This window comes from Lactuca serriola, chromosome 6 (assembly GCF_051521515.1).
Source record: "Lactuca serriola cultivar US96UC23 chromosome 6, Lser_US96UC23_V15, whole genome shotgun sequence".
NCBI lineage: Eukaryota > Viridiplantae > Streptophyta > Magnoliopsida > Asterales > Asteraceae > Lactuca > Lactuca serriola.
This window is the reverse complement of record NC_136413.1, coordinates 57,445,199-57,462,609: the sequence shown is the minus strand read 5'-3', so window position 1 is coordinate 57,462,609 and position 17,411 is coordinate 57,445,199. Positions and strand designations below refer to the sequence as shown.

At 36.3% G+C, this 17,411-nt stretch overlaps 1 protein-coding gene across 1 annotated transcript; it reads right to left on the bottom strand.

Moving 5' to 3' along the window:
• Positions 1-11,923: 11,923 nt before the first annotated feature.
• On the bottom strand, positions 11,924-14,221 carry LOC145059788 (uncharacterized). Its single transcript, XM_079007574.1, has one exon. It carries the CDS (start codon positions 14,219-14,221, stop codon positions 11,924-11,926), a length of 2,298 nt encoding a protein of 765 aa, XP_078863700.1.
• Between the last annotated feature and the right edge of the window lie 3,190 nt (positions 14,222-17,411).

The window sequence follows — 17,411 nt, the reverse complement described above, 5'->3', positions numbered from 1 at the left end:
TACTGCCGAAAGAAAGGGCGTTGGATACAAGTCTGCCCAAAGAGCCTGAAGAGTCCAGAAGATGGGAGAGTCAAAGAGTATGGCTGCGCTTCAGGTAAAATCCACTATCTAACTCCATTAAGTTCCTATTCATTAATTCTTAATACATAATGTAATAAGATTGCATTTGAATGTTTTACAGGATCGGTGAAAAGAAAGGAATCTTGGTGAAAGAGCAAGATGAATCTAATCACAAGGAATGGATCTTGATCGCATGGACTTGAAGATTAGATTTTGAGCTTAGATAGTTATGATAGAGTTGTTGGAAAATTTTCTTTTGAAATACATAGTTTTCAATGGATTTTGCATTGTAAGGACAAATGTTTTCCGCTGCTTTTATAAATAAAATAAATTTTCGTTTGACTTATTTATTTATTTGTTTATTTCCTTGCAATGAAATCGTCATGAAAATTGGTGTTTGCATATTTCTATAACAAATGGATATGATTCTTATTTATGTTATTTATGGAAAGTCGAGAGTTTACCAAATAGGGAGACTTTCTCATCGCCCAAGTTTCAATTGGACAGAAACTTGGAATCATGCAACTTGGTTGCACAATGAATGAGAAATTTCATATTTGGACTAATTCATTGACAAAGTGTCAAGTGAAGGACTTGGATATCGAATACACAAAGTTGCGTATTGATCAAGTCCACCATAAGAGTAACAAAGATATTCATCATGATTTACTAAAGGTTTAGTAAATATGATTATAGTTACAAGATTAAGTGTAATTCTGAATTGATTAAAGGGTTTAGATCAATAGCAGAACGAATAAGAAGAATCAAGTAGGGAGAAAGATAAAAGTTTCTCCATTCTAAGAAGATGGGAGAGTACCTTTTATGCTTTATGATAGGTTTTAATGATTAAGAACCATATCTCAATTGATCCTCTAAATGAGTCTTAGTACAATTGTATGTCTAAGAAGAGGAATCAAGAATTGAAGAAATGGTTAAATCAATAAGTCAATCATACTTTGTTCCAACAACAAGTCTTAAAGTTAAGATTGTGACATCGAGTGAAAAAGTAAGGTTTATAACATTCATCAAATGTGGAAAGTTGTAATGTATTGGATAAGACAAAGACCAATTAGGACCAATTTATGAAGTATTTTGATAAAAGCTACACTAACTCTTGAATATTTGTTTGTCAAGAAATGGTTATCGACAAAAGAATCTTATATGTCAAGGAGTCAGTGGAAGTCTTAATGGTCTTGAAAGGTTTCAAGAACAAATCAAATAAACCTTATCGATCATCACTAGCACACGAGTGGGGGTTTACAACCTATCGTGTTGACATTATTTTGTTTCTGTGCCAATCCAATCGAGTTAATTATGCATGTGAGTTCTATGAGTTCTCATTTTGAACGCATAAAAGGCAAAGCACCTTAATCAATGAAAGGTACATTGATAGGAAAGGGTGAGCTGCTTAACTACTTGGAAGACATGGTGGGCAGCTATGCTACCATAAGGCAAGAAATCAAGATTAAGAAAGTTCGGTCCATATGAGTTTGAATTTGTCGTAAACTTTAGTTTTAACAAATTCACATGGATAGGAACACATACACCGTTTAAATCTAAGTGTCATAAGATTTCCTCCTTCATGAAAATGATTGTGAGGAAATGCTTTCACTAAGAGAGATTTTAAGAAGATAGTGATTGTAAAATTGCATTCTCGAATTCGATTATGGTTACGGTATCCCTTTCCATAATTTGAATTGTGAGGTTTGGCAATTAGTCTTAAGTGTTTAGACACACATATGAACTATCGAAGGCAAAGGTGTATAAGTTCAAGAAGCCTTGATAAAAGATTATCAAAGCACTAAGTATGAGAAACATGAACTTAAGAAGTTCAATAAGCATTGTTTTTCTGAAAGTTAAGATGTTTATGAATACATGTCGAAGCTAGTGGGAGCATAACTGTTATGTTTTATAATAATCATGATGATAGTGGGAGCATAAATGTTATGATTGTATGATTATTAAGGCACGTATTGCAAGTTGGCAATATTAATTATAGAAAACAAGAGTTATACCTTGCAAAGTCGTAAGGGTTGTAAAGTTGTTTTGCTATAATAAAGGGAGAGAATATTATGCTTCATTTCAAATCTAAAAGTTTAGGTTGAGAAATGTTAATAAATTTAGTCAAGGGTACATAGTGTGTTCTTAAAATTTCGATTATGATTACGACATTCCTCTTCACAATTCGAATTTTGAGAACATAGCAAATAAAACATTATGCGTCGTGTCTCATACGCTTCGGGTATAGGATCGATTGCAAATGCTTTAATGTTTGACCATTCTAAATTTTTCCAAATGTCTAGCGCATTTAGGGGGAGAAAGGACTAGAATCGGTTTTGACTAAAATAATTAAACAACTATCAAAGGACAATCCAAAGTTCGACGAGGATTGGTCGCTTGTGAGTAGTTGGAAGTATAGTATTGGAAAATATGGAAATGTTTCCGTATTGGATGGACCATGTCGACATCATTACGAATAGATAAGATTCTATTAAGAATGAGTTGTCATATGGAAAATATGGAAACGTGTCCATATGGGGAAATGAATAGTGAAATAACTATGTCTAGATTAGAAACTTTTATGCAAAAGGATGTTCAAAGGAATGTACTTTGAGTGAGAGACATCATATCTAAGGAATTGTCTTGTAACAATTTCCGATAGAAGACTTTGTAATATCATCGGCGATAGTCTTTGTGACTTTGGTGCAGTGATATTACGAAAGGATCATTGCATAAAATGTTAGAATCTAGCATATTCTATAAGTAGCAAGAATTTGATATTCTTAAACTTATGAAAAATGGATTTGGATTTGTGAAATGAGAATGATTGGAAATGTGTTCAGTGTGATCTATTTCACAAAGTAAGAACCATAAGTATACATTGTGTGCATGCTAGGAGCATGGGACAAGTGTAATAATTCAAGTAAGAAGTTGATTACCCGAAACGACAAATAATGAGTAATCGATATGGTGATAAATAAGAGGTGTTTTATTTATACTCAAAGGTTTGAGGCCATATGGGATTAGTATTATTCTTGTGTTTCACTTTGCATGTTTTGACTTCCAGAATAATTGAGTTTATTAAGAATAATCGAATTATTCAAATGGGTCATAGTCATTCATATGTTGGAAGTAGATATGAATGAAGACTGTCGTGAATTGGTGTGTGGATTGTCTAAAAAGCATTAGACATAAGAAAATGTTTGCTGCAACGTTCATGAGTGCTTATGAATATGATTTGAACATTGGATTAAACCCACGCTCACTTGGATCACTCCATGAAATTGTATCACGAGTGATTAGTGAGACGATAACATCTTATATTCTTGAAACCGAGATGTGTGAGTTGTATCTTGCGAATCGGTTGCACATTGATAATATGTAAATGCACTAGTAACTTGGTGTTATAAAACATATAGTTGTGTGTGATTTGGTTAGTGAGTGCAAGCAAGCATTGTATCAAAGTTTATCCGTTCCTTTTATCCAAAGTAGGATAAAAGCGATATCTTTGGGCCCCTCGATGATTTTGTGATGACAAACGTAAATGCTCGGCCGGGCTAGGGCTAATTTGATTTGTTCAATTAGTCAGTCGTCATAAATCGGAATCGAGATATAGTACAAAGAGAATGATTTGAAATCATATCTTATATGATATCTAGAATGGAGGAATATATAATCCCTTATCTAAGGACAAGCGTATCTGATAGGATCAGAGTTGACAGCGGCTTTGGAAAGCTACGATTGCAGATCAGGATCTGAAGTCATACGCAGAATAGTTGTTAGACTTATCCAAGTGGGAGACTGTTGGATTAGTGTCTAAGTCCATAACTATTTTGGTATGTACTTGACCCGATGGTGCATGGTCCTTTTGGGTTGCCTTCACCAAAGCAACTTGATTGGAGAAATAAGTAAAAAGAGAGAGGTTATTATGATTTATTAATATGTTATAAGAATAATATATTAAAGGAGAAATCATATTTGTTTAATTAATATTGGTTAATAATTAATTAAGAATTAATTTTGTGATCAAGTGTAATTAATTAAACTAGAGGGGCTGAATTGTAATTATGTGATAGTTGCAAAATAGGGCAATGGTTATCCTTGTTAAAGGATGGACGAATTCAAGGATAAGGATATCCTTAAAATCGTCCAAGATCCAAGAGATAGGGGTTTTCAAGGCTTATCCTATGGTTGTTTGATGAGCAAGTAACTAGATAAGGATAAGGACTGAAACCCTAATCCCAACCCTATATAGAGACCCCTAAGGCCTTAGGATTTCGTGTAGTTGTTCCCAAGAGGTCCTAGAGATGAATTCTTATACCTCTCCTCTCTCCTTATACATTCTCTATTTGCTCTTGGTGTTTGTAAGCCATTAGAGGAGTGACACTTGTGACTCTAAGCCTTCCAAATTCAATTCAAGGAGGAATTGGGATTGTTATTGCTACATAACAATCAAGGTAATATCATAAACCTAATTATATGTTAATATCGATTTCCATATGCTAGAATTAGGGTTTACAGTCTTGGATTCAAAGCATGTACAATAGAGAAACCTAGATCCAAGCATTAGGGTTTGTATGAGCACATAGGATGTCTTATGACCAAAAACCCATCACTAAGTCCATAGCTACCAATTCCTAACTGGTACTAAGTCCATTGCTACCAGTGTTTAACTAATAGGTACTAAGTCCATAGCTACCAATTCCTAATAGATACTAAGTCCATAGCTACTAGTGTTTAACTAATACGTACTAAGTCCATAGCTACCAATTCCTAACAGGTACTAAATCCATAGCTACCAGTGTTTGTCCAGTAGGCACTAAGTCCATAGCTGCCAAGGTTATTTATTAGGCACTAAGTCTATAGCTGCCTATGTTTACTCACATCATCTTTTATCTCTCATCATTCATCTACCCATGTCATACCTAACATATTCGTATATATAAAATATGTATACAGTTTAAATCATTTAAAACATGTATAAAACGTTCATCCAGCATAGACAACAAATATTCAGATAATATGCACACATAGCACGTAGTTTATATAAAATACTTCATATCTATGTGTAAGATGAAAGTAACTATGCACTCACCTGGGAAGGTGGTGACTCGTCACTCAGACAGCACCTCGTTACTCTTAAAACGATTTCCTCGACAAAACCTAGTATTAATATGACTAGGGTTTAGTCTGACGTTAACCGAGACAAATTAATAGTCTAGCTATTATTATTATTATATAAGCGTTAAATAACACTCAATATAACTCATAATAATAGCCAAATACTTATTATAAGTTCCTAATAACATTACTATATTAAAACATAAGCTATACTAAAGATAGGGTAGGCATAGCTCACTTACAGCGGGTTTTCTTGAAAACTGGGCTTCGCTGGAGCAGCGTTCTTGAGTCGAAAGGCTCTTTTCTCAGGACTCTGGGAGCCTCGGGGATTCCTTCGGGTGCTAGGGGGTTTACCCTAGGCTTTAGGGGCTTAAGGGGGGCTAAAGAGAGAAAGTATAGAGAGAGAAAGAATGTTGGAGAGGTGTGGAGAGAAGTGAATGCCCGACACCTCTATTCATAGGGGTGCTGACTGACCTACTCGCTGAGTAGGAGGACCTACTCGTCGAGTTGGTGCATGTGGCAACCTTCTGGTGGTGCCACGTGTCCAATTCTGGTGGTGCCACGTCACCCCCTATCGCGTATCAGCCTTCAAACTTAGAAAACTCATAACTCTCGCATACGAGCTCCATTTTCGATGTTCTTTATATCCACACGTAGGTAAAATCAAGATCTACAACTTTCGTCTAGACTCCGTTGGCTAATTCTCGACCGATATTAAATTTAACAGTAGGAGGCGTTTAGACTGTTAATTGACCGCGAAGAATTCGTAACTCCTTCATACGGACTCCGTTTTCGTCTATCTTTTTACCGTTGGGCTCCTATAAATGAGATCTTTAACTCTCATTTATGTCGCGTATGTCAAAAACCGCTCGAACGAAAATTTGAGTTTCAGGCTGTACACTGCTAAGTCGAAACTTTGAAAAATCATAACTTCCTCATACGAAGTCAGATTTGGGCGTTCTTTTTATGGATTTTCTCATTTTAACATACTCTATGACTTTGGTTTAGACTACTAAGGCTAAAAAGTCTTCTATCGTAAATTCACTTTTTACGCCTCTCGGTGCCGTACCGGTTTTGCCGAAAAACTTCGACGGGCCATAACTTCTTCGTTATAACTAGGATTTTGGCGTTCTTTATATGTGCTGAAACCTTGTGACATATTATACAACTTGGTTAAGATTATTTATTCTAAATAATCTTTTGTCGAAAAGTCGTTTTCGACCCTTATTGCCTCTAAATTGACTAGCCCGGATCTACGGGCGTTACACATAGTGGGAGTAGTATGGTCACTAACTCACTCTGCTACACTAGTCTATCATATGCCAAAATGGCGTACAAGGTGCCCAACCATTTCACTCATTTCACGAGTGGCCTCTTCCACTCTCTGTTCTGCTAAGGTTGCTCTAGCCTCAACTGCAACGATCTGTTGTCTCATGATAACCACTTCCTCTTCTAAGGAGTGTAGATGGTTTGTAAGGTCCTCCTATCCTAATTGCTGACTCGACATTGCTCCCGAATGGTGATCCTGTTCTCCTCTAAACCAGGCATGTTGTTGGATTGCCCCTTGTGGAGATGCATTCTGGACATGGTGAATGTTAGCAACGAAGCTTACCCTTGCATGATCAATATTTTCTTAATAGGTATGTCCATCCCAAGAGAACTTCTATTGGATGTTTACGTACCTAGGAGGAAAGAGATGAAAAGGGTCTCTTACCCGCTCCTGTTAGGGTAAGGCTCGCTAAGGATCTTTCCAACACCCTCATCCTTGTCTGAATCTTCATCAGAAACCTCCCCCTCACAATCCATCTCTTGGTATTCTTCAGAACCCACTTCTGGTTTCTCCTCATGAACCTTTTCTGGCTCCTCTTCAATTCATCCGTTGGCTACTACGGCAGGGTATTGGGGGTCTTCGTGGTGAAATTTAGCCATGTTGTCTGCATGAGAATAGAGGTGTGAGAAATACGAAGAGGATTTAAGTGTATGGTCCTATGTTATCCTAAAATACTCCTATAATATTTTAAATGTTGTCCTTGATTCCAAGTAACTTAGTGTTGGTAAGTGTAGACTCGTCGTTTATTACGACTATTTCCCAGCATGTGCTAATTACACCTCGGATAAATATACTTGATCAAACTATATTTATTCAAGGTCTAATTACATATCCTGAGGCCTACCCGTAGTGTTCAACTCATCCTGCGACTTTTATAATGTACTTATTATGACACTGTTCCTAGTATGTATGCATGTATGTATACTTTTATAAAATACTTATATTTAGTAATAAAAAGTATATTTTTAGTTAGAGTGTTTTCATTCTATTGTATTTATAGGTGTATATCTTGTATGGTTTGATATACTAGTTCAGTATAAACAATGCTCTGATACCGATCTGTCACACCCCTGAACCAGGACGGCAGAAACGTCCGGGGGTGGATGACGTCATTGTATAGTATCATAATAGTCAAATATAAATGAAACTTAGCATTCCAAGCGACATACATTGAGAATAAATACTTACATAGTTTACATATTGTACTTGTTCATCAGTTACACAAAAGTGACAAAAAGTAAATTTTCATAAGGTTGCACCACTTGATCTCATTGAAGAGTTGTTTACCTGTTAATGGTTCCCTGAGAATACAAGTCATTTGGAAAAGCGTCAACTAAAAAGTTGGTGAGTTCATAAACATTTTTGTATAAAATGGTTTTGTACTTTTTTAGAATAGTTCTCGTAGTACTTACAGGAAATCCGATATTTTCTATGAAAATAGTTTGTAGGTCTCGTTCCAAAACTATGAATATATGCATGCATGTCCTTTGTTTTCTTTGTTTGTAAATGTAAAGCGTATGTTCCTAGAAAATCCAATATTTTCTTATAAGTAAACTGTAGTCTTAAACCCTAAGACCAGAAGTCTAAGTGACGGTATACTGAAAAATGATATGCAGTTTTATATTTTAATAAAACCGGTGAAGTGTAAGCTTCCCGTAAACCAAGATAGTTTTGTTAATCCCTAAGTGAGTTCTTATAACCATGCTTGATATGATTGTTATGCCCGAACGACGTTCTTCAGTTGTCGGAATTGGTAGACTTTTGTCACCCTAGATTTGACGGTCTAATTGTAGCGAACAACTGAGGTGTGGGGTTGTCAATCCTGTATAGATCTATACACAACAGTCTCGCTCTCCCTTCAGGAGACTCTCGTTATAACGCAAGACTTATGGTGTGTGCTAGGTAGGTACGGTGAAGACAGTGTCTCACTAGAGCTTTAACGGATTTACGCGAACTTTGACTCCCGTTATTGAATAATGAAAATGACATTTATAGTGTAAATTTATGACTGAAGTTTATGACACATGTTTTATAGCTTTTATGACATACAACTTACTACGCATGCTTTAAAAGTGTTAGAAATATGGTTTAGTGGCACTTGGAAATCTGAGAATCGTGATAATCACTTTCAAATCGAAGTATTGGGGTGGTACTCTCAAATCCTCAATTGGATAAGACTCAGATAAAATCAAAGAGAAAGAAAGAGAGAATGAGATGGTGTAATTTTGTGAGTAACCGACTAAAATTGGTTATAAACCTTCCTTGTCTGAAAAACTGTCAAAACTATCATATAATAGTTTTTCTCAACAGTCAAAACTGTTATAAATCCGGGTTTTTTTTATAAGGATTAACAGCCAGGGGCTGCCGCCCCTTGTACCCTGCTCCCAGGGGTGTTGGACCCTCGTTCATTCAAGGGCTTCTCCCCTAAATGACAGTATACTTTAATACTTAATCAAACTTAAACAAGTGTGTACTCCACACCTTCCTTACTTGTTTAATATTTATCAAGATCATTTTTAGTCAACAAAGTAATCTCATTACACTTAAATAACATTGATGATAACAAATCACCAACAAAAAACTTTATGATAGGCAGGTTATGACACACAAATTTTCTGTCATAAATTCTGTTTTGTATACCATTTTGATTAAATTATTTATAATACTTTTTACAAATAATCCTTAGTGAAGATGTTTAATTGTAACATATGATGTGAAAATAGCATAATATCTTAGGTTTTAGGCCATCAAAATAGTGACACATAGTTACAACTATTTTACTAATAAACCTATTTTTAGCTAAATATCAAGCTTTGTGGTTTGCTTAACACATCACAACTAGTTTGTAAGTTTTGTAACACAAAATATTCTATTTTGTTTCGACTCTAATATGTCATGATTTTTACAAAACACATATAATAACCTTGCGATTTATTATATTCAACATTTGTGTAAAATATAAGAGTTAAAAATGCATGTGTCCAAGACTTAAACATGTTTGGGCACAACACCCATATTTTCACCATTTTTTAGTGTACAATCATGACCGAAAAACTTTTATAACACAAATATGTTATCAACATTTACTTTATGATTTTAACACATGTTAAGAACCTTTTTATTCAAGAATTTGTTCCATTTTCAACCCATACCTATGACGCATTCAATTATTCAAAGGATAAACGAGATTTGACTTGTATTCACCCCCCGAAAAGTATGAAAAACACGAAAAGATGGGGGTATGAAGCTCACCTTGGTATTTTTTATGAGTTGTAGGGAGAAGAAGAAAGAAGTTGTTGAGCCTAGCCTTGTGTAGCTTGAAGAGATTCTTGAAATCTCAAGTGCTCTGAGGATCATACACACGGAAATGAGTTTGTAAATGGAATGATCTTAACACTAACATGTATATAAGTACGAGAGTTTTACAAGGATCTTACCCAAAATTCCTAGGACCTCTTAAAGATGTATCCTCCCTTGAAGTGGCTTACGAAATCTTGAGAGAAAAAGGGAGTTTGGAGAGTAGAATGGAATGCAAATGATTTTTGTGTGTGTGTGTGTGTGTGAGTGTGGGATCGACTGATCTCTCCCTTTAAAGGAGGGATTGATTGCTTTTTGTAGCTTGATTGGAAGTAGCTTAGATATTTGTTGGTTAATAGATCATGGTATGGATGTATGCTAGATAATAGCATTGAGACTTGTGGGGTAAAGATGAGGTGTCACCACAAATTGCAATTTCTTTTTCCTTTTTCCTTTTTTTTACTCATGCTCTAACCGAAACCCTATAGACTTTTCGGCCTTCATGGGCTCTTAAATGGGTTTTCGATTTTGGCTTGGTCCATTAAGAGGTTTTCGATCCATTAAAGTCCGAAGATAGAAGGGTTTTTGTTTTGGAGTATGTATGGGCTTTTTGTGGTTAATTGGGTCCAATAAAAGGGTTAGCGGCCCAACAAGTCCCAAAGAAAAGTTTTCGGCCAATTAAGGCCCAAGGAAGAGTTTTTGGTCCAATAGGGTGTTGGGCCGAGAATTCTTGGGTGAAGGCCCAAATTGTTTGGGCTTAGTTATTGGATCAAGTTTTAGGCTTGCATGCGACTATTTCAATTCGATTCTTAATGTATGCATGTATGTATTCAAATAACGTTGTAGTTTGAATTTCACTAATTTGATATTGCAAGGTTACATAGAGGAAATTTTTGTACATGAATCACGATCTCAACCCTAAATTTGCTAGTTGTGACACATTTACCGATGCTTATTTTGAAGGTTAAACTTTTTTCCTGTTTATACCCCTTTTGCAACACCGCTTTTGCATACTTTGGATTTCTTGTTGTTAAATGTTCTCAACCGTTGGGAGTTTGATGTTATGTGGATAGTTTTGGTTTTGGATGTTTTTTGAATGATACTTTGGTAAACTTTGATAGTTTTGGCATTGTAATGTTTGGTTATGTCAATATTTGATGTTTTTTGTGTAATAATTTGATGATTGTAGTATTTTTTTCTTTTAGAATCATAACAAAAAGAATGATATTACATGTTTGCGACGGATCAGTGACAAAAAAAAACTAATGCATGAATTTTGTGAGGGATTAGCTATGGAAAAAAGTTCATGTCTAAAGTTTGCAATGGATCAGTGACAGAAAAAAAAATTAATGTATGAATTTTGCGAGGGATTAGCTACAGAAAAAAAATTATGTTTGAAGTTTGCGACGGATCAGCAACTGAAAAAAAAGACATTAGTATATGAATTTTGCAAGGGATTAGCTACCGAAAAAAAAAACTGATCACGAAAATTTGCGACAGAACAGCGACGGAATGACTTTAACAAATTTTGTCGCCAATGTCCTGAGTAAATGTAGTGAGTGACATTTAGCGACGGATATTCTGTCGCTACATTTGTCGCAAGGAAAAACCGATCCGTCGCTAAAACCCTCGCTGAGTCATTAGCCAGGTTTTAATTACCTATGGAGGGAATCTGTTGCTTATCCATCGCAAACAACATTTAGCGACGGAATAGCGACGGATTCGTCCGTCTCTAAAACCCATGTTCCTAGTAGTGTAAGTTTTCATCAAACCATCGTCAACGAACAAATACATCTACTTAATATTATACGTTGAGTTAAAAAAGACCATTAGAAAAACGTATATGAATTTAATTTTATGTGCAATAAGTTATCAACATTTTATAACACCAGCTTTAAAATTTGTTTGAGCAAGGGTTCCAATGACAAATAAACATAGGAAATCTACTTCTTAAGCATAGGAAATTTTAAAATTTGTTTGGAAGGAGGCTCATACACTAACAAACATAGGAAAGCAAATAAACATCGACAAAATCTACGTCTTATTTAAGGACTACATTTTATGACAAATCTTTATGAACTTACCAGTTGGTTACTTGCAGAACATAAATGCTTGTCAAGGAAAAGGGTGCTTTAAGTAAGAATGCCATTTATCAATAAAAGCCAAGTCCTTTGGATTCAAACTTGGAAGTTCACGATCTTGAAGGCTGTTGATTATCTGTGTAGTCTCACCAAGAAGTTGGGCAGCAGCTCGGACACTCGCCTCCCTTTTCTCTATGGCACTTGTGTGGCATTTCATTGTAATGACTTGGGGCAAGTTGGTGAGACAAGCAGCTAATATATCGGCAATCATTAATGATAACATGGCAAATAGTTTCTCTTGGCTAATCTCGTCAATGTTCTCGTGGTATGAGAGCAGGATTGTTTCGGTGATACGATACATTGAATTGGCACAAATAGAACTGTATTTGGAATTATCGTTTTGGCCTCTGATATCCATACTTTCCACCTTGATGACCATGTTCTTAGCTGTATTCCTTAGCCATTGAAGAATATGTTCTGGTGTATTCATTCTGGGCTTAGATATTGGAAGCTTGTTTCCTAACCATTTGTGGTATACTTCAACTTCTACCCACAAAGTTTTAGCTGCCTTTTGAATTCTTACATGATCATCAGTAGCGTTGAGGGTTTCTTCCACAAGTTTGACATATACAAGACCTTCACTCACACCACTCACCAAGCAATCGACTTTGTTCTTTTGGATGTTAGGAAGAGACATGATGATGGATGTTAGAGTAACCAATGGCAAACTCCAACAATTGATATATTCTTCTGAAACTAAAGGAGGGACACGATGACTTTCAAACTTTTCAACCCCTTCAAAGCCTCTAGATTCCGCAAGAAGCTTCATAAGATTGTTGGGTTGTTGTTTTTCAGCCTTTTGGATCAAACGGTTTACCGATTTTAACATTCCTTTCAATGTTCTATCAGCAAACTCTATGTCGTCTTCAAGTTGCAAAACATACCCTCTTAGATCCTTGTTTTTTCCTTGCTGGGCAGGATTTTGTCCTAGTACAACGCTTGAGGTACTAAACATGCCCTTTAACCACTTCCAACAACGGAGACAATACAAGAAACATATCACAAAGAAAATTGGAATCACTGCTATCATCTTGCATGCCACCACGACTGTCTTCTGAAATCCAATACAAATGCTGAGACTTAGGATTTTCAAAAGCTGGATGACGATCTTGCATTTGCGGCTACTGGATGGGAATGGTATGCTACTCTTTTTCCAATCATACAACTTCTGTGTCCAAAAGCTCTCTACTTTAGAGACCTTGACGTGCTTCCAAATCCATTTTAGTGACAACTTGAAGCTTAAGGCTGCGAAACATCTGGCAAGTGGGGCAATTGTACCCAATATGACTCCGATAAACTGTATTATGAAAATCACTAACACTGACCACTTATAATCCGACTCAAGCTTCCCTAGATATCGGATATTAATAATCACAAGCAAAGTAAAGAAGCCAGTGTTTAAAGCGCATATTACCCCTGTAGCAGAGGTGGTAGCAGAGCAAGCTGACATGAATTGGGGGCTTCCAGTTCCTGCCATGATCCAATAGTTGCTGACATGCTGCTTTAGCATCTCAAGAGTTAATACTCTTCCTGGTTGTTGCAGCTCGTGATCCTTTAGAGCTTTTTGATGAGCTGCTTGGTATTTAGATTCTAGAATCTCTTTGGACTTTAGAATTGCTAAAGATGAACATGCATATATTATCAGCAACATGAGCATCGGAACCACACAGATGGCGAAAACAATAGCTCTCTCAAAGAACCCTATTTCAGGATAAAAGTACTCAGGATCATGGTACTGAGCATCATATGAACTGTAGAAGAAAATTCCGGTGTATATTTGAATGCAAACATTCACAGCCAAGGTGATTACAAGAACAGCTAAAGCTATGATGTTTGAGACAAGTTCCTTGCTGTTCATGGTTGCTAGAGAAGGCAATAGATTAGCCAGCATGGTGCACATAAAGCACGTGCTTCCAATCTTTGCAGACTGGTCTACAGTACCTGGCATTAGATTACTTAGATCCATGGGCAGCTTCATTGCAACAGCTATCACAGTGAGAGAAGCAGCATTCAGAGTGAAATATTTACACGGAAACCAGAGCTTTCTGTTCTTCAGACCATGGAATAAATCAGCCACCATTGGAAGGATGCAAAACAGAGATGCTAAGGCGACATAGATCCCAATCCACGGCATAGGTTTGCTGTACAGGTTTTGCTGATTTGAGTTGTATACTAACTTCCACAACCGAGAGAGGTATTCTGGGTCAATATTGTTGCAAGATCTCTTAAGCAGGTCGAATTGATCATAATCATTTAGGACGTTGGGATTCATGATTATGTTCCTCCAAGGGAAATGAAGGGGGTGTAATTAAGGAAATGCAGAAGGTTTGGCTTGAGAATGAATTAGAATGCAGGCATGTTTCTTCCAAATCTATGAATGTCTTTAAATAAGAATGAAACTTCCATGTTTTTGATGATCTATCGCTTGATCACACCCATGAAATTTTCATCATACATACAATCAACGGGTCAAAGAAGTTAAGGATGTGATGGAAGATAGGGAAGAAACTGCCAATTACTTTCCTTAAAGCATGTAAGCCACATATCGCTTCCTTCACTGCTCAGTGGACTGAAGGATCACTTCCTAATCCTATGACTCTGATTACTCTGAACATTTAGAAGTGTGTGAATGGCCTCCACTCGGAAGTGGATCCCATCCCATATATTACTAATAAACCCTCCACAAAATCCCACTTTTACAATACTCTAAATTTCAGAAATTTATATTTTTAAATACTTTGTATGTATAATGGAACCGTCTTAGTTTTTGTGTTCTGGATCCGCCGTACACAGCTCAACCTTGATACAAGTGTGAGCACGTTCTTTTTAGTAAAACAAATTAACATAGAACAAATGCATGCTGCCTCTTCTTATAGGAATACATGCATTGAATATATATATATATATATATATATATATATATATATATATATATATATATATATATATATATATATATATATATATATATATATACACACACACACACACTAGCCGTTTACCCACGCCAAGTGTCGGGTGCAGATATTTTATTCAAAAATTAGTTTGTAGAGACGATTATTTCTTTTGAGCAAATAGTTTACTACTGTAACAACCCGAAATTCATATCCCTAAATGTAACCCTTCTCGCGACTAGTTCCGATCATCCAATCGCCGTTTCCGATTCCGACATTCTATTAAGTCAATAATGTGGATTTTATTTTATGACTTAATGAGAGTCTTAATACCCTTAGAACTCATTCTAACGTCTCATATTAATGATCGGAACATTTCTAGAATCAACCATATCGGGTTACGGCAAATTGGCCGGGTGCGACCAAAAGCCCCGTCTATCATGTCCCGAACTTGGACACTATTTAAAGTGATCCAAGTCTTCATTTTGAAGCTTTTGCTTCATTCTACAACTATCACTCCAACCTCTCTCCTCAAACTAGATTTAAAGGTCCAAATCTAGAGTTTAAGGTCTCAAATCTTCAAGGTACCTTCCTATACTCATTTTGCATCATATTGGACCTTCAAATTCGAGATTTATTCATGATTTAGAGCCTTGTATATGAGGTTATGGCCCTGGAAGGTGCCTAGGCCGTAAACACATATTTAAAGGGTTTTTAAGCCCTTAAACCCTTCCAAGACACAAACAAGACTTAGATATGACTTTTAGAATATTGGTAATGGACCTAGAACACCTTAGACATGAATTTTGAGGGGTTCGTATGAGTTTACGGACAAGGCATGTGCTTGGGCCGTAGACTCCTCAATCATGGGTGTAAACTCATTTTCAAGGTGTTAGAAAGCCATCCAACACCACCAAAAGCCTTGGAATAAATCATAGAACCAACCAAAAATAGTTTAGGGACCTTAAACATAACAAAACCCTTCATTTGAGAGTTTACGACCATAACATGTTCTCCAAGGCTGTAAACTCCTAATTGTAGGTCATTTGGTGCCCTAAATTCATTTCAAGGCTTGTAAGGATTTTAGGAATCACATGTGATTAACTTTGGGACATTAAAAACACTTATTCAAGGGAGTATGAGAGTTTATGGCCATAGGCTCCATGCCAAGGCCGTAAACTCCCTTAAGTGTGTTATTTGATGTTTTAAATTAATTCCAAGCCTTAGGAAAAATTATTCCAAGCATTCCCAAGTGATATTGGCCATTTATGACCCATTTAGCACCATAAAACACCCAGACATGAGTTCACGGCCATGAACTCATGTGGTTTTGTGTTTAGAGGCTGAAAACTCATTAGGAAGTTTACTCTTGGGGAGTAAACTCAAATCCCAAGTCCCTCGCTTCAATTCCCGTCCGTAGATGTCACCCGGGTCACTCCAAACACCCATTTTGAGGTGTTTTCGTTTGTTGGGGTGTGACTTCATATCTAATTAGAGTTTGTGAATCTAACTAGATATATTTGCATGCCATTTCATGTTACATAGGAACCTCGCGTGTTATCAGGCCTCGATTCGACGCTTAGCATCCGAAATCGACATATTTCCGCGTCCAGTGAGTTCATACCCCTACCCTTTTTCAATGGTTTTTCAATGTTTTCAGGGTGGGAATACAAGCAAAAGTACAAGAATATCTTGTACTTAAACACATGATTTCAGTTAAATGGTTTCATAATTGTTCATTTTTAAGAATTGAAAACCTTTTAACAAACTGTTTTAACTTGCAGAGTTATTTGTTTTAACCCGATTTTCAATTCTTATTATACATTGATGTATTGTATATCATATATTTGATTGTTCACATTTAAACTGATAGAATACATAAACCATTGTAATGTCTGTAATAAAACACTAAGGTTCGAGTGTAAAAGACAGACACCATCAGAAAACATAAAACATCTGTAGGTCCTTAACAATACACCTAGGCTCGAGTGTGATAGATAAATACCATCATAATACACAAATCAATTGTAAGGTCCTTAATAATACACCTAGGATCGAGTGTAAAGGACAATCACCATAAGATAACACATATATATCATTTGTAACGTCCTTAATAATACACCTAGGATCGAGTGTAAAGGACAGCCATCATTAGATAACACCTAGGCTCAAGTGTAAAGGACAGGTTCGTTAGAACATAACTAGTCGTAAATACTACTTTCCTAGTCGAAAAGTAAAGAGTAATCTTAAAGATTGGAGACACGTCCTCGTAACACTTCCTTGGCACGAGATAGTGGAGGACTAATCCTGTAACCAGAATCTCCGAACGTAAGAGAGCGTGGCTTGAGTGTATAGATCTATACGGGATTGACAATCCCACACTTGGCTGCTAGCTACAGCCGAACCGAAAGGTTCAAGGGTGACGAAAGTCATAAAAAGGATACTGGCCCTGGTCCGAGTCGTATCTAGTCTGAGTATGGTTAAGGACTCACAATCAGGATTATTAACACTTTACGAGTATTTATTAGTTTTATGTACGTAATAAAACTAATGTACGTTCAAGGATGA